Source organism: Trachypithecus francoisi, unplaced genomic scaffold, assembly GCF_009764315.1.
Source record: "Trachypithecus francoisi isolate TF-2019V2 unplaced genomic scaffold, Tfra_2.0 Lachesis_group15, whole genome shotgun sequence".
NCBI classification, from domain to species: domain Eukaryota; kingdom Metazoa; phylum Chordata; class Mammalia; order Primates; family Cercopithecidae; genus Trachypithecus; species Trachypithecus francoisi.
The window spans coordinates 57,551,669-57,569,306 of NW_022681460.1; the positions used below are offsets into that span (position 1 = coordinate 57,551,669).

The following is a 17,638-nucleotide window of genomic DNA, read 5'->3' on the forward strand; positions in this document are numbered from 1 at the left end:
AAATAAAAGGTGATCCTTCTTGCAGTGGCACATTCATAAGTATTTTACATTTAATTGTGTGTGATAAATCCTATAATGGAGAGAGGTACAAAGTACAGTGATGAAATAGGCTTTTAGAAAGCCAGTTCTGCTTAGGGGACTGGCAAAGATTGGTGAGAGAATGGAATATCAGAACTGGACTCCCAGAGAGGAAAAGGAGGATTTGAGAGCTGGGTGTGAGTCCAGGTGAAAGGAATAGTGACTTAGTGGCAACCGTTCTTGGCCCAGGGACTTGCTGCTTGTTTTCATTTCCTGCTTCCTCCCTCCTAAGTGGTACAACCAAAAGTACTGAGGTGTAATCCTGCCATTAGCTATAATACTGTACTGTGGTTTGAATAGATAATTTGAGTCAGGTTTTCAATTCAGAAGGAATAATGAGCCAGCTAAGATAGGAAGTCACTAGGGAGCTGTCTAGCTATACTTGGCTTTCCACATCTTTGAGTAGACCTAAATCTGCTCTGGAGGTCACATACATCTCTTTGTCTTTGTTAGTGCTTTCCTTTTTTATCTCAAGACTTATTGTAAATAAAAAAGCTGCTTTGTTTGGTGTGTTTTTGTTTTGAACAGTTTTTTCCCCCTCAAGGTTGATTTAGTTGTGGCTAAGGGGAAAAACTGAAGAGGCAGCTATTATAGAGATTGTATTTCTGAAGAGGTTCAAATTCTAGAAAGAAAATGACTATAGAAAGTAGCCATGCGGCAAAGAGTCTTTATGTCCTTGAATTTCATGTTCAAGAACACTTATCTTGGAAAATGACTTGACTGGTGAAAGGAATCATTACAGGTGGATGGGGGGAACAGGCACCAGGTTAAAACATTTCAAGTTATGACTGAGATAAAAGAAATGACAGCTATCAAAAGTTGTTGCTTTTAAAGGATTCCTCTAAAACACTGGCCACCATTAAATAAAGATGACCCTTTTAAAACTGCAGTTTTTAATTTGACAAATATTAACCATAAATCTGACCACCATTGCTAAGAGGATTCATGTACCTAGTGCTCTTACTATTTGGTGTGTCATGGAGTTTGTGGCTCTGTCATCTGAACAGGGTATGTGATCCCTACTGATAGGGAAAACACAGCCAGGAGGTCACCCTGAAACAGGATGTCAGGAACTCAGCTGATGGCACACCTTTCCCAACCTCACCAACTCCTTTGCATATTGTTCCCCTCCTCCTGGACTGCCTTTTTTCTTCTTTTGTTGAGACGGAGTCTCGCTCTGTCGCCCAGGCTGGAGTGCAGTGTCATAAACTCGGCTCACTGCAACGTCCGCCTCCTGGGTTCAAGCAGTTCTCGTGCCTCAGCCTCCTGAGTAGCTGGAACCATAGGCACACACCACCACGCCCGGCTAATTTTTGTATTTTTAGTAGAAATGGGGTTTCACTATGTTGGCCAGGCTGGTCTCGAACTTCTGACCTCAAGTGATCCATGAACCTCAGCCTCCAAATTGCTGGAATTACAGGTATGAGCCACTGCGCCCAGCCCTGGACTGCCTTTCAATGGCACAAATAAAACTAGCTTTTAGGCCAGGAACGTTGGCTTACGCCTGTAATCCCAACACTTTGGGAGGCCGAGATGGGTGGACTTGAGGTCAAGAGTTAGAGACCAGCCTGACCAATATGGTGAAACCCCGTCTCTTCTAAAAACACAAAAATTAGCCAGGTGTGGTGGCAGGTACCTGTAATCCCAGCTACTCGGGAGGCTGAGACAGGAGAATGGCTTGAACCTGGGAGGCAGAGGTTGCAGTGAGCTGAGACCATGCCATTGCACCTGGACAACAGAGCAAGACTCCGTCTCAAAAAAAAAAAAAAAAGGAAAAGGAAAAGAATAGCTTTTCAAGTCCAAATATAAAGTATTCGTTTTGTCAGCATTCAATATTCTAAAACAGAAATCTTTTTTTGCTGATCTTGAGGAGCTACATGTACCAAGGGGTCCCATTCCAGAAGAGCACACTGCTTTTAAATAAAACAAGAGGGAGAGCTTTTGAGGAACCATTACGTGGTCAGAATGCTGTTTATAAGTGAGGAAAAAGTACCATCATTTTTATCGGAGCTTTTGTAATTTACTGGGCTTATTAGAGTATGCATTTCATCAGATGTGAAGTTGACACCTGCTCAGAAATTTTAAGGGAATTTAGTTCTTAAGATTGCCCAGCGAAATGCAGAACAAGTAAGGCATACTGATGCCACATTGTACTAGATCATTTATTTCACTACTTTGGTCAATAATCTGGTTTATGCATTGGTTGAAATTTGCCATTTTAAGGACTTTTAAGAGATATCCTCGTTTTAATTGAGGGCTACATTGCCACCTTTCTACCTGAGAAGTCGTTTTTCTTCGGGAAGCACAATCAAAGGCTTTCCTCTGGCATGAGAAAGGAATAGCATTCTCGCCTGGTGAGCTTTTAGTGATGGAATGACTCCCAGCCGGCCCCTACCCTGCTCAATCTCCTGCTGACTGTCCCAGTGTGGGTCCTGGCCGGGACTGGCACCAAGGCAGTGGCATCCTTTATAAACAAGCCTCCAGCGCCATACACCAGGTAGCAGGAGCCCACTTCTGGGACTCTGGGAGATGGTGCAGGCAGCCACCCGTACGCAAAGCACAGCGCCCTATCCTTCCCGGCAGGGTCATGGTTCAGAAGATGTAACCTGATTTTCATCTGTAGTTAATAGAAGCATTTTTCCTTGGCATTCGTACTAAAAATAGAAAACTAGTAATTTCAGGGATCTGGGTTAACCTCAAGCATGTCTGCTATCGATGAGAATACTCTTTGTTTTTTTTTTGTTTTTTGTTTTTTGTTTTTTTTTTTTGAGACGGAGTCTCGCTCTGTCACCCAGGCTGGAGTGCAGTGGCCAGCTCTCAGCTCACTGCAAGCTCCGCCTCCCAGGTTCACGCCATTCTCCTGCCTCAGCCTCCCGAGTAGCTGGGACTACAGGCGTCGCAACCTCGCCCGGCTAGTTTTTTGTATTTTTAGTAGAGACGGGGTTTCACCGTGTTAGCCAGGATGGTCTCGATCTCCTGACCTCGTGATCCGCCCGTCTCGGCCTCCCAAAGTGCTGGGATTACAGGCTTGAGCCACCGCGCCCGGCAGAGAATACTCTTTGTAAAACTAACTCCAGAAATCACTTGCTAGAGAAGCGGCCCTTCACCGCCTTAGTCTGAGCACCCACGGAAAGCATGTGTTGGAGGCGCTGGCAAGGCCCGCGCAGCCGCAGTAGAGGGCCAGGGAGCAGGTCGTGCGCACCCGCCACAGAGGGCTGAAGGTGCTGCTAACAGCTCTCTTGGCGTTGCAATGTCCTGGTCAGCAGTTTTTTTTCCATTCTCTCCCTCCACTTCTTGAGTGAGCAGCCATGAGTTGGACTGTGCCTGTTGTGTGGGCCAGAGAGTGAGTGAGTTCAGCAGGAGGGAATTTCCTGTGCCTGGGGATGGCCCTGTGACCCCATCAGGCACCGTGCGTGCCGCTCAAGGGTGCCTGGCTCTTCACCCCCTTGAGCAACATGGCGACTGTGAAGAGTGAGCTTACTGAGCACTTCACTTCCAAGGAGCGCGTTCATCGCAGTAAGGTCTCATAGTAGGAACTGGATCGGTGGGCATGGCCTGCGCTATCAGCATCTTATTAAAAGGCTTGAGTGATGAACTTGCCGTTGTGGATCCTGATGAAGGCAAACTGAAGGGTGAGACGGTGGATCTTCAAAATGGCAGCCCTTTCATGAAAATGCCAAGTACTGTTTGTAGCAAAGATTACCTTGTCACAGCAAACTCTAGCCTAGTGATTGTCACAGCAGGAGCACACCAAGAAAAGGGAGAAACGCGCCTTAATTTAGTCCAGTGAAACGTGGCCATCTTCAAGTTAATGATTTCCGGTATTGTCCAGTACAGCCCCCTCTACAAGCTGATTATTGTTTACAATCCAGTGGATGTCTTAACTTATGTAGCCTAGAAGTTGAGTGCATTTCCCAAAAACCGTGTTATTGGAAGCGGCTGTAATCTGGGTACTGCTCGTTTTCGTTTCTTGATTGGACAAAAGCTCGGTATCCACTCTGAAAGCTGCCGCGGATGGATCCTCAGAGAGCATGGAGACTCAAGTGTTCCTGTGTGGAGTGGAGTGAACATAGCTGGTGTCCCTTTGAAGGATCTGTACTCTGATATAGGAACCGATAAAGATCCTGAGCAATGGAAAAATGTCCACAAAGAAGTGATTGCTAGTGCCTATGAGATTATTAAAATGAATACTTCTTGCACCATTGGCCTATCTGTAGCTGATTTAACAAAGTATTTTGAAGAATCTTAGGAGAACACATCCAGTCTCCACCATCATTAAGGGTCTCTATGAAATAGATGAAGAAGTATTCCTCAGTATTCCTTGTATCCTGGGAGAGAATGGTATTACCAACCTTATAAAGATAAAGCTGACCCCTGAAGAGGAGGCCCACCTGAAAGAGTGCAAAAACACTTTGGGAAATTCAGAAGGAGCTGAAGCTTTAAAGTTGTCTAAAACTACCATTCTGAAATTATTGAAGAGATCATAGATACAGGATTATATATCAAAATTTTGAATAAACATAAATTCCTCCCCGTCTCTACTAAAAATACAAAAACTAGCCGGGCGAGGTGGCGGGCGCCTGTAGTCCCAGCTACTCGGGAGGCTGAGGCAGGAGAATGGCGGAAACCCAGGAGGCGGAGCTTGCAGTGAGCTGAGATCTGGCCACTGCACTCCAGTCCGGGCGACAGAGCGAGACTCCGCCTCAAAAAAAAAAAAAAAAAAAAAAAAAAAAAAAAAAAAATTCCTAAAAGATGGAAATAGGAAAGTGGGTAGAGTGACTTTCCTATTTATTTAGTCCTCCAGCTCTTTTATTTAGCATCCAGGTGCTGCATGATACTTACTTACAATTCCTAAAGAAAGTGTTTTTGGTACCCCTGATGTAGCAGCACTTGCCTTGTTATATATGTAGTTGACATTGGTTCCCAAAAAGTAGGATGTAAGTATTTATTGTGTTCTAGAAATTCTGATTATTTTCATTAGATATATGCTATTTCTTCTTGCTGGCTAATACCTATGTTCATTTATATGCTGTAAAAAAAAGTGGTCACTTCCTCTGCAATGTAATAAAGGTATGTACATACAAGTTTTTTTTTTATAATGGATCCATCTTGAGACCGCCTTCATTTCCTCTGAGACAGACTTTCAGCTGGGTCATTAAAAAGGCATGAAGTGTGGCCGGGCGCGGTGGCTCAAGCCTGTAATCCCAGCACTTTGGGAGGCCGAGACGGGCGGATCACGAGGTCAGGAGATCGAGACCATCCTGGCTAACACGGTGAAACCCCGTCTCTACTAAAAAAAAAAAATACAAAAAACTAGCCGGGCGCGGTGGCGGGCACCTGTAGTCCCAGCTACTCCGGAGGCTGAGGCAGGAGAATGGCGGGAACCCGGGAGGCGGAGCTTGCAGTGAGCTGAGATCCAGCCACTGCACTCCAGCCTGGGCGACAGAACGAGACTCCGTCTCAAAAAAAAAAAAAAAAAGGCATGAAGTGGGACTACAGCTGCATATTGGATGTGTGTGTACATGCACACATGTGTGTATGTGTGCACACCAGTAAAGCAGGATCATTCGGTTAAGATATGAAAATAGTGATCTGATGGTAGCTGTTATAAAATGTTTAATGCAATAATGCAGAAAGCTTTTAGAAAGAGGCTTGACACTCAGAGGTGTTATAGTTACTGTTGTTTGTTTGGCAGGGAAAGGAAACTTCCCTAAATTTTGCAGTTACTCAAAGCTGGAGGCATCATGCTACCTGACTTCAAACTATACTACAAAGTTACAGTAACCAAAACAGCATGGTACTGGTACCAAAACAGATATATAGACCAATGGAACAGAACAGAGGCCTCTGAAATAATACCACACATCTACAACCATCTGATCTTTGACAAACCTGACAAAAACAAGAAGTGGGGAGAGGATTCCCTACTTAATAAATGGTGCTGGGTAAACTGGCTAGCCATATGTAGAAAGCTGAAACTGGATCGCTTCCTTACATCTTATACAAAAATTAATTCAAGATGGATTAAAGACTTAAATGTTAGACCTAAAACCATAAAAACCCTAGAAGAAAACCTAGGCAATACCATTCAAGACATAGGCATGGGCAAGGACTTCATGTCTAAAACATTAAAAACAATGACAACAAAAGCCAAAATTGACAAATGGGATCTAATTAAACGAAAGAGCTTCTGCACAGCAAAAGAAACTACCATCAGAGTGAACAGGCAAGCTACAGAATGAGAGAAAATTTTTGCAATCTACTCATCTGACAAAGGGCTAATATCCAGAATCTACAAAGATTCTGGGCGAAGAATATGAACAGACACTTCTCAAAAGAAGACATTTATGCAGCCCACATACACATGAAAAAATGCTCATCATCATTGGCCATGAGAGAAATGCAAATCAAAACCACAATGAGATACCATCTCACACCAGTTAGAATGGTGATCATTAAAAAGTCAGGAAACAACAGGTGCTGGAGAGGATGTGGAGAAATAGGAACACTTTTACCCTGTTGGTGGGACTGTAAACTAGTTCAACCATTGTGGAAGACAGTGTGGCAATTTCTCAAGGATCTAGAACTAGAAATACCATTTGACCCAGCCATCCTATTACTGGGTATATACCCAAAGGATTATAAATCATGCTGCTATAAAGACACATGCACATGTATGTTTATTGCGGCACTATTCACAATAGCAAAGACTTGGAACCAACCCAAATGTCCATCAATGATAGACTGTAATCCCAGCACTCTGGGAGGCCTAGGCGGGCAGATCACGAAGTCAGGAGATCGAGACCATCCTGGCTAACACAGTGAAACCCCATCTCTACTAAAAAATACAAAAAATTAGCTGGGCGTGGTGGCGGGTGCCTGTAGTCCCAGCTAGTCGGGAGGCTGAGGCAGGAGAATGGTGTGAACCCGGGAGGCAGAGCTTGCAGTGAGCCGAGATCGCGCCACTGCACTCCAGTCTAGGCGACAGAGTGAGACTCCATCTCAAGAAAAAAAGAAAATGTGGCACACATACACCATGGAATACTATGCAGCCATAAAAAAGGATGAGATCATGTCATTTGTAGGGGCATGGATGAAGCTGGAAACCATCATTCTCAGCAAACTATTGCAAGGACAAAAAACCAAACACCGCATGTTCTCACACATAGGTGGGAATTGAACAATGAAAACACTTGGACACAGGAAGGGGAACATCACACACTGGGGCCTGTTGTGGGGGGGGGAGGGGGGAAGGATAGTATTAGGAGATATACCTAATGTAAGTGACGAGTTAATGGGTGCAGCACACCAACATGGCACATGTATACATATGTAACAAACCTGCACGTTGTGCACATGTACCCTAGAACTTAAATAAAAATTTAAAAAATGAAATACCAAGTCCGGAAGTGTAGTCTCCTAAGCGTACTGGAGACGGTGCAGGTAAGCAGCAGGGCAACCCCATCTGCGTTCATTCTCCTTGCCTGGGTGTGGAAATCTGCTGACCTTTACTGCCTGTGGCTCTTTGTCAGCATGACCGAGTTCATGTGTTTAGATAGTTCAGAGATTTCTGCTGACTGCAAATCTCATTTTCCTCTGGGAAGTTGGCAGGGGAAATGGAGTGGGAAGTAGGTAGGAAAAGTAAGTCTGTTATGTATTCCCCACACCCAGAACGTCTCTGCTGCTTACATAGGTTTGTCCACTGAACCAAAGACTAGAAGGATATATACCAAATATTAATAAGACTGTTTTTATTCTGGATGGTACAATAAAGGGTGATTTTAGTTTTCTTTCTTGTATTTTTCTATATTTCCCAAGTTTTCTATGTTAAACACATGCCACTGTTGTCATCAGAAATTTTTTTAAGTAAATGTTTTATTGAATTTGATGAGAAAAAAAAATTTTGCAGTTACTAAAAATAAAGCCTGACTGAGTGAAAATCATTTTAGAATCACTCCTGAGAACCTGACCTGTTAGCACATTAAATCAAGAAGCATATTAGAAATTGTTCTTACTGGGCTGGATCTTAGCTTCAGAGTGGCCCTGGCTCTTAGAGGCTCCTGGGTTATTCCTGCTGTTCAGTTTATTTCATGTTTACAGAAAGCTTTTGCTTTTGAATTTGTGCCTTATTGTTAATTACTATCATAAAAATTGGCCATTTTGATGCATATTTCAGGGATTGTATTTCTCAGAAAGTTACATGTTTGCTTTGTATTTCTAAATCAATTGACCTTACTACAGATTCTGGACTTTATGCATGTGATACAGTGAAAGTTGGGGAGAAAGTAAAAATGTTTGTCTGACATTTACCTAAATGATAGTATTAGTAGCTTAGAAAATGGAACGCTGGCCGGGCGCGGTGGCTCAAGCCTGTAATCCCAGCACTTTGGGAGGCCGAGACGGGCGGATCACAAGGTCAGGAGATCGAGACCATCCTGGCTAACACGGTGAAACCCCGTCTCTACTAAAAAGTACAAAAAACTAGCCGGGCGAGGTGGTGGGCGCCTGTAGTCCCAGCTACTCGGGAGGCTGAGGCAGGAGAATGGCGTGAACCCGGGAGGCGGAGCTTGCAGTGAGCTGAGATCCGGCCACTGCACTCCAGCCTGGGCGACAGAGCAAGACTCCGTCTCAAAAAAAAAAAAAAAAAAAGAAAATGGAACGCTGAGATGTAAAAATTCACATTCGCTTTCCTAATGCAGTTGAATACTTAAATAATATGGTATGTTCAAATACGTTTCATCCCAGGATCCATGTGGATAGCGACAAAACTAGTCAAAAGTGAAAATATCAGTATCTGCCCTCTAAACCAGGTCAGTCTTGCTTAGTTGAATTTTATCAAACAAGATGGTGATCCTCCAAAATACTGACCCTTTTCTACCCCAACCAGAACTCCCATACTGCTTTACTGAAAACATCTACAAATGTTGATTTCTCAGGAAGCAGTGTCATGTAATGGACTCACTGATGTGCTGGGCTCCTTGAAAGTGAGAAGAGTGGTGGTTCAGTTCTAGGAGGTTTTAAGAACTTTTGAGAGCTCAACTGTGGAATACCTGCACCCTCTTATCCAGCCTTTGAGTTTTTATTTGTTTTAGCCAAATGTAGTGTACTGTTATAGGTCATCAGAGCATGCCTTAAGTCTATTTTATAATTCTCTTCATCATCTTTGCCAGCTAGGGTAGGCTGGGTTATGCTGCAGTAAAAAATAGTCTCCAAGCCTGTGGCTTAAAATAACAAAGATTTGTTTCTCACCTGTGTAAATCCCCCGTGGGTTTCAGCAGCTCTCTAGGAAAGCTGTCCTTCACATGCTGGCTCAGCACCTCAGATTGCTTTGATCTTTGGCACCACCATAGCAATACAGGTTTCCATTATTGCTATGGAAAAAGAGAGTTGAACTCCTGCAATGAAGTGCTCAGCCTGGGAGTGACACACATTCTTTTGCTCATATTTCATTAGCCAGAACTAGTCACATGGTTACCTAACTTCAGGGAGCGGGGGAAGTATAACTCCCCTGTATGCAAAAATAGATGAGTACTGGCTACGTGTGTAAGTATATTATACCATTCAAAATAAAATGGCCACCACTACAAGAGGCATATGTGCTTTTTACATAATTTTTAGTGAAAGCTGGTAAATGAGTAGAAGTTACAGGGTACTTTGTCTTTCTAGGTCCCAGAATCAGAGAGGTCTGGGCATCAGCCAGGCAGTTGTACTCATAAGCCATGTCTCTGTGGGTGAGTTAACCTCTCTGACATTTGGTTTTTCGTATGTAAAGTGGTGGTAATAATTTCTGCCATATAGAATTGTGAAGATTAAATAATAGCCTAATGCTTTGTCCAGTGCCTGACACGTAAGTGATCCGAAATGGCAGATATTATTCCTGTTCAAGTAACATTTTTACGACCTAACTATACCTTTTAATCTCCTTTTACCAGTATTATATAGTTTTATTCTGTTGTATTTTATGAAGAAGCTGAATTACCAGATTGTTGAAAATTACCATTGACTCTGTAATTATTGCCATTATCCAAAGGTTTTTTCATCAGTAGATCCTATAGAACTGTCATCATTGTTGCCCCTAGCATTGAGGTCAGTAACAGTCCTGCACCAGCAAGCGAAGACATAGCTAAATTTGCCAGACAATAGCAAAAACATTTCAAAACTGAGAGCTTGTAATTCCAACAACTGCCTATTTATTAGAATTGATGCTTAAGGATTTTCTGAAATTAATTAAATTGGGGACATAACCTGAGGCTTTTAAGTAATTTGTCAGCACACTGTGTATTAGACCAAATGTTTTCAAGTGTTTTTCCCCTACCGAGACATGCATGGTAAATGTGCAGAGTGTCCCCTGTGCATATTCAAGCAGTATACAGAGTAAGCACATGGGCTGTGCGGTCGGATCTGCTCTTACCAGCCATGGCACTGAGCACTGAGCTTCTATCACCATATCTTTAAAGGAGGGATGATATTTGTCCCACTTGATTGTTGGGAGGGTTAAGTGAGAAATATGCCTGGCATACAGTAAGGACTTTCTAAGTGACATCAGTGGTTGACCTCACTCCTGGCCTACTGGCTATATGACCCTTCAAGAAGCTATTGAAATGTGAATGAGAATAACATTATTAGAGGCATAATCCTGAATCTGTTTTAATATCTAAAAAGTCCATTGTATCGACAAAACGTCCATATTTGTGACAAAATACTCGTAATACATTTTCCATTTGTCATAACACTCCATTTGAGCACTACTACCTCAGACAGTAGTACTTCCTGTGACTATTACAATGCAGCACTGTTGGACACTAAAGCACTGGGGCTTAGAAATGAGATGGTGGGCCCATGGCACTGGGGAGTACCATTCATGTCTTGGTTTTGGTTTCTTTTGAGATGGAGTCTCACTCCGTGGCCCAGGGTGGAGTGCAGTGGCGTGCTTTTGGCTCACTGCAACCTCTGCTTCCTGGGTTCAAGCAATTCTCCTGCCTCAGCCTCCTGAGTAGCTGGGACTAAAGGCATGCGCCACCATGCCTGGCTAATTTTTATATTTTTAGTAGAGACGGGATTTTACCACGTTGGCCAGGCTGGTCTTGAACTCCTGGCCTCAAGTGATCCATCCATCTAGGCCTCCCAAAGTGTTGGGATTACAGGCGTGAGCCACCACACCCCACTCATGTCTTAGTTTTTTTTGGAAAGCACCCCCTGGAGGTGTGCAGGGCACAGCAGCACTGCTTGGAAGGGTAACCCTATTATCCATAGCATAGGAAAATTTTCCCTGGTCAGAGGAAAGAAGAGAGAACTACAGTTTGGAAAATGCTTGGGAGTAAGACGGAGTTGCTGGATGGGTACTCTAGTTCCCAGCGTACCCCCTCACCAGACTTCTGGGGTACAGGGCAGAGGAACAGTTCTATGGCAGTAGCTGTGATTATCAAGGAATTCAGTACGTTTACTTTATAACCAAATTTGTTTAAATGCACTCAACCCCTAAATCTTTTTTCAAGCACATCTTTAAACAGGGAAATGTTCTGTTGGCCTCATGTGTAGAGAATCTTGGTAAAACCAACACCTTTTCTGAACTGCATATCAGAAATTGATATAGGTGGAAACTATGTGAAGGTTTTCGTCTACTATCCATGTAATATGAACAGTATGAGCTGAAAAGCCTTCTGTAGAGCCCATTCTCTAAAACCACTTGAGGCCCTGTTTATATCTTAAATGTCTGAATTTCCATTTCCACAGCTGTAAACTTAGAGAACAGGGATAGATGGTACCCTTTACCCCTCTCCATTCCTTTCCCTCATCTCAGATCTGTCTATTCCTAGTTAGTTACTTTTCAGATTTGAGTGCTTCTAGTGATTCAGTTGCCATGACCCTGGGCACGAGTAAATAATTTAATATTTGAGAAATTAGAGGAAAGAAAGCAATCAGGCCAAAAGGAGGAAACGAAAACGTAACCCTGCCGAAGGAGAGCAGGACTGCCTCTTGCTCTTCTCCCCTGGCCTCACCTACATTTCCCAGCCTCTCCCTTGTCAGCAGCTGACCACGTTCTGGACCACTGGAAGGCAGACTGGTGAATGATTTGGTTCATGTCTTGGCTATATGACATCCCATTTGAAAACTGTCATCTGGCTTAGTTGTAAAAGATGTTCAACCAGAAGAGTGAAGAGAAAGAACCAGGCAGCACATTGCCAACCCTGGCCAGAGAGATGTCTGTTTTTCAACTACAAAAGTCTATGCAAAGTTCCTCAGTGGGAGCGATATTAATGTTTTGAACAAAGCAATTAATTCTTTATGGAAGAGGGAGTGGGGCAGAGAGACATCCATGAGCTGTGTGTCTTCAAGATTAGGGTCTGGGTCCAGAACACTGAGATGGCTGGCACAGATACAGGCAATATATAATACAGAAGGAAGACCTTCTGTATCTTCCAGTGACAAAATATGTAAACTAAAATGATATATTGCTATAAAGTAATGTACTTAACAGACATTCCATAATATTTATATTCATGTGAGCTGTGTTCTTGCAATACAGCACACATATTTCGATAATACAGCAATGATAATAGCTAATGTATATTGAACATTTTCCATGTGTTACACGCTGTGCTTTATATGTATCATCTCCCTTAATCCTTAATTCTCACAACTCTTTAAGCAGGTAATTACTGTCTCCATTCTACATATGTGGAAACTATGGCTTAATAGAGTAAGCAGCTTTCCCAAGTGGTGGAGCTAGGATTTGAACAGAGTCCATGCTGTTGACAGCAGTGCTACAGTTTGCCGAGGTGCTAGGAGTAAAGGCCTAGGATTTTCAAGGCCCAAACCCCTGAATCTGGAAAAAAGGTAAAGATTCAGCCTCAAATTGAAATAAATAAGCATCGACGTTAAAGAAATATTAGCTGATTCTCAAAATAACCACTCTAAGAAATGACTTGCATGTTGCAGATGAGTCCAGGGTACTTCACAAACCTGATCAAGGCAATCTCTATCCTTAGGAATATATGACTGGCAGATGGCTGATGAGGAAAAATTGGAACGCAGTGCTGTGGTGCTGCTGAAATATCTTTGTAGGAGGACTGTATAGATTAATCAGGATGAATCAGAGAGTGTATTACTAGTACTGTCCAGCGTAAAGATCACCTAACTTCCATAAGTTAGTGTTCCCACCTTATGGAGTTGTAGACCTTAGGTGGACCCAGGTGCTCCAGGTAAACTGTAATACCGTGTGACACTGCATGTTAAGATCTCTTAGGCTGGGCGCAGTGGTGCACGCCTGTGATCTCAGCACTTTGAGAGACCGGAGTCAGAGGATTGCTTGAGTTCAGGAGTTTGAGACCAGCCCAGGCAACACAGCAAGACCCCATCTCTACCCAAAATGTAAACGTTAGCACATGCCTGTAGTCCCAGCTACTTGGGGGTGTTGAGATGGGACGATCACTTGAGCCCATGAGGTTGAGGCTGTAGTGAGCCATAATCATGCCACTGCACTCTAGCCTGGGTGACAGAGTGAGACCCTGCCTCAAAAAAAGAAAAAAAAAAAAATCTCTTGTTCCCTTGCTGTGACTCTTAGATTCCAAATCAACTTCTGCTTGTAAAACTCCTACCTAGATTTAAAACAAACAAACAAACACTGTCTGGCACATAAGAACATTCCAGTTTATCTACCATTCCTTGATTTATTCTTCACTAAACTCCTGCTAAGTTTCTTCTCTCTGTCATTTCTCCCTGTGAAAATTCTAGCTTTGAATGACCTAATCATATTTATTTATTCAGATAGAAATCCCATCCTCGGCCGGGCACGGTGGCTTACGCCTGTAATCCCAGCACTTTGGGAGGCCAAAGTGGGCGGATCACAAGGTCAGGAGATCAAGACCATCCTGGCTAACACGGTGACCCCATCTCTACTAAAAATACAAAAAATTAGCCAGGCATGGTCGTGGGCACCTGTAGTCCCAGCTACTCGGGAGGCTGAGGCAGGAGAATGGCGTGAACCCAGGAGGCGGAGCTTGCAGTGAGCCAAGATCGCGCCACTGCACTCCAGTCTGGGCGACAGAGCGAGACTCCCTCTCAAAATAAAAAAAGAAAAAAAGAAATCCCATCCTCAACGGCATCTTTATATAGGAAAGTCAACAGTACACACTCTTCTTCTGGGAGGGAATAATTATTTTGGAGGGTTGACAGTTTAGGACATGTTGCCTTGCAGATTAAGAGTGGTTTGTTGGGAGGCCGAGACGGGCGGATCACGAGGTCAGGAAATCGAGACCATCCTGGCTAACATGGTGAAACCCCGTCTCTACTAAAAAATACAAAAAACTAGCCGGGCGAGGTGGCGGGCGCCTGTAGTCCCAGCTACTCGGGAGGCTGAGGCAGGAGAATGGCGTGAACCCGGGAGGCGGAGTTTGCAGTGAGCTGAGATCCAGCCACTGCACTCCAGCCTGGGAGACAGAGCAAGACTCCGTCTCAAAAAAAAAAAAAAAAAAAAAGAGTGGTTTGTTTTTAAAGAGATGAGTCCTTGCTGTGTTGCCCAGGCTGGATTCAAACTCCTGGGCTCAAGCAGTCTACCCACCTCAGCCTCCCAAGTAGCTGGGACTACAGGTGTGAGCCACCATGTCCAGCTAAGAGTGAAGTTTTATGTTATTTAATAATAAATTTATACTCAAGAAGTATACTTCATTTTCTTTCAAGATACCTAGAATATATATAGTCCCTATCTTTTATTAATGTTCCTTAGCTCTGTACCTGTGAGCGGTAAAGTACTAGCGAGTCAGTAAAGGTGCCATCTCTAATAGCTATTTTCTCCTTCTTTTAACATTTGATAACTGATTATTTTTCTTCTTTTAGATGAAAGACTTTCGCAGTAAAATGCAATCAATATTTCCAACAATTCCCAAGAACTCCGAATCGGCTGTTGAGTGGGAGGAAACATTGAAATCCAAATGAGATGAGCATGGATGAATTTCAAAATGCTTGTTACAGAAAGGGGTGGCTCCAGAGATACCATGACAGCAAAGGGACTGGGACTAATTTCTCCAGGAACATGGGCAATTGCTGACTGAACCAGTGCACTGGATAGCGTTCGGCCTTCTCATCACAGGAGAGTATGTGTGTGCGTGTTGGGGGAGGGTAAAGTTTTCCCAAAGTTAAGAAGACTATTTAAAAGTAGTAATTACAGGAATAACTTCCTTATGTGGAGGGGATCCCACAGGAAATGATTCTGTTTGTAACAGTTGAAACAAGTTTCATACCTAAAAAAAGTTTATAATAAAAGTATGATAGGAAAATATTTATAAAACAGACCCCCTAATAGCAATAGTACTGCAATGTGTCTAATTAAAGGAGTTTTAAGAGCCTTTCTTGTCAGTATGTGACAGAACTTGGAAGTCTTATTCTGATTAGCCAGACTACAAAATGACAGTCACCTGGTAAGTCTTGTGTGGTGGGAAGTGGGTGTGGCTCTCGTGTCCTCGTGTGGTCTGTGATTTACAGCGAGCGCACACATGCTAGTTTACCTGATGCCCTCTCTTGAAGGCCCTATAAATTCTTATACTTAAAACAAAAAGCCAGTAATGAGTTGTGATCACCCAAAAAGACACAGTTGGGGTAAAATAATGATGATATCAGGGGTAAAAATACGTTCTTGAGAAGTTGGTCTGGATCTCTGAACACTGACAGTTTGTCATTTTGTCTCAGTTGTCAAAGTAAAAAGAGCCCAATTGTCATCTGTCTTCAATTTTTTTTTGAGACGGAGTCTCGCTCTCTCGCCCAGGCTGGAGTGCAGTGGCGCGATCTCGGCTCACTGCAAGCTCCGCCCCCCGGGCTCACGCCATTCTCCTGCCTCAGCCTCCCAAGTAGCTGGGACTACAGGCACCCACCACCACGCCCGGCTAATTTTTTTTTTTTTGTATTTTTAGTAGAGATGGGGTTTCTCTGTGTTAGCCAGGATGGTCTCGATCTCCTGACCTCGTGATCTGCCCGTGTTGGCCTCCCAAAGTGCTGGGATTACAGGCGTGAGCCACCGCGCCCGGCCTGTCTTCAATATTTTTAACCAGAAAGTCACCTAAGTATTGAGTCCCAATATAAAGTATTTGGTACCACCTCCCTAATGAAGCTGTTAGGGTAAATTCTATGTGCACCCCCAACTCCCTCATGTCTTCCACAATCTCCTACAAAAATACAGGTGGAGAATAATGTCTTCATGCAATTATTTTTACTGCAATTGCATTTTAAAATATTTTCAAGAAGAGAAATACTTTAATATGTCAGTATGTCCAGAGAAATAACCTGTAGTTAAATATCAGTTGTGCAATTTCTTCCTACTTGCCTAGGCTGTAATTAGTCAACAATCAGGTTTAATAAAGGACGTTTGAAATTTCTGTTATCACGAAACCTTTTATTCTAAGGGAGATTTTTAAATGAAATGACAAGTACATAATGTAATACTTTTCTCTAGACCATGTTACCCTGTTAAAATTGCTGTTTGTTAATGAAACAGGTGTAATCAGCATCTGGAATTCATATGTAATCTGTTAAAAATCCAAGACTAAAAGGAAAGGATTGTGAAATTGGTCAGTGAATGTGGGTAGCAAAAACTCTTCACCGGCCTTTCCTTTGTAGTTAAATCTCCCCTGAGAAGAGATTTGTAGCCTTTGAATGAAATGAAGGAGAGGAAGGAGCCAAAGGAACAGGTTTTCATCCACACAATTAGTCTGAATCTAGGTCCCCTGAATAGAGTGGGCACCGCCTGATCCTTTTGTGCTTCATAAATGTGGGTTTCCAAGCTCATGCATGAGATGGCCCCCAAACCTTGTTACAGTGGTGCACTTTACCCATCTGATGTGGGGGGAAGAAAGAATGGGCACTACCTAAAACTGTTTACAGCTAGAATCTGAGTTTTATTTTTCGTAGCTAGAGAATGCCTCGTGGTTTCTAAAGACCTCCACTGGGTGGAGAAAGGAGGCTTGCCCGCCTGTCTGGAGTGTTAAAAGGAGAAATCATTGTTAACTGTGATTCTATTTAATGGATTCCTGCCTTGTAACCTCCCTAAGGGTGGGGACCTCTCTCAGGGCCTTGTAAACTGGTGCTAGCACCGCTGCAGGGGCTGCTGCATGTCAGGCAGATGGCAGCTAGGCCCTAGGAAGGAGCCAGGGGCCCTGGTGGGGGCGCTGCTTTCCCACAGGGCTGGCACAGAGGAGGCCTAGATGTATGTTGCTGAAGGAGTGTCCGAATACTAGAATGGCATGCCTCGTGTCTACAAAACCCTTATACGTCACCTCTGCTGTCCTTGACCGATGGCAGGGGGACTCCCATAAGAATGATGATGAATCCCCTGCAGAGGGGAGGCTGGCAGGGACAAATTCCCTAGAAGAGGAAACGAACTTCAGCTCTAATTGCATCTTAAAAGCAAAAGTGAAGTAACGCACAGATGGAAATTTAACAAGAAAACAAGCAGTATGACTCAAGTGGTGTTTTCCACAGTCAGAACTTGAATATCAGTGGATTTCATCATTTGTCTATTCCTTTTGTACCAGAGGCATATTGTTAAATTGGTTAATGGAAAGGAAAAATG

The 17,638-nt window shown here is 43.3% G+C and overlaps 1 protein-coding gene and 2 pseudogenes across 3 annotated transcripts in view; all 3 read left to right on the forward strand.

The window, feature by feature from the left end:
- The window catches only part of TMEM242 (transmembrane protein 242), a 35,665-nt gene extending 19,863 nt beyond the window's left edge, over positions 1–15,802 (forward strand). The window contains exons 4-5 of one of the 3 annotated variants that reach the window (XM_033234957.1): positions 9,745–9,809; positions 14,914–15,802. In XM_033234957.1, the coding sequence (XP_033090848.1) occupies positions 9,745–9,809; positions 14,914–14,917 (69 nt within the window). In that variant the 3' untranslated portion in view covers positions 14,918–15,802. The remainder of the gene's footprint in view (positions 1–9,744; positions 9,810–14,913) is intronic. The other 2 variants (XR_004442869.1, XM_033234956.1) reach the window with 2 other exon arrangements.
- Positions 3,052–5,162, forward strand: LOC117097239 (annotated as a pseudogene).
- A 1,014-nt stretch (positions 15,803–16,816) lies between the features above and the next one.
- On the forward strand, positions 16,817–16,908 carry LOC117098197 (annotated as a pseudogene).
- The last annotated feature ends 730 nt before the right edge of the window (positions 16,909–17,638 follow it).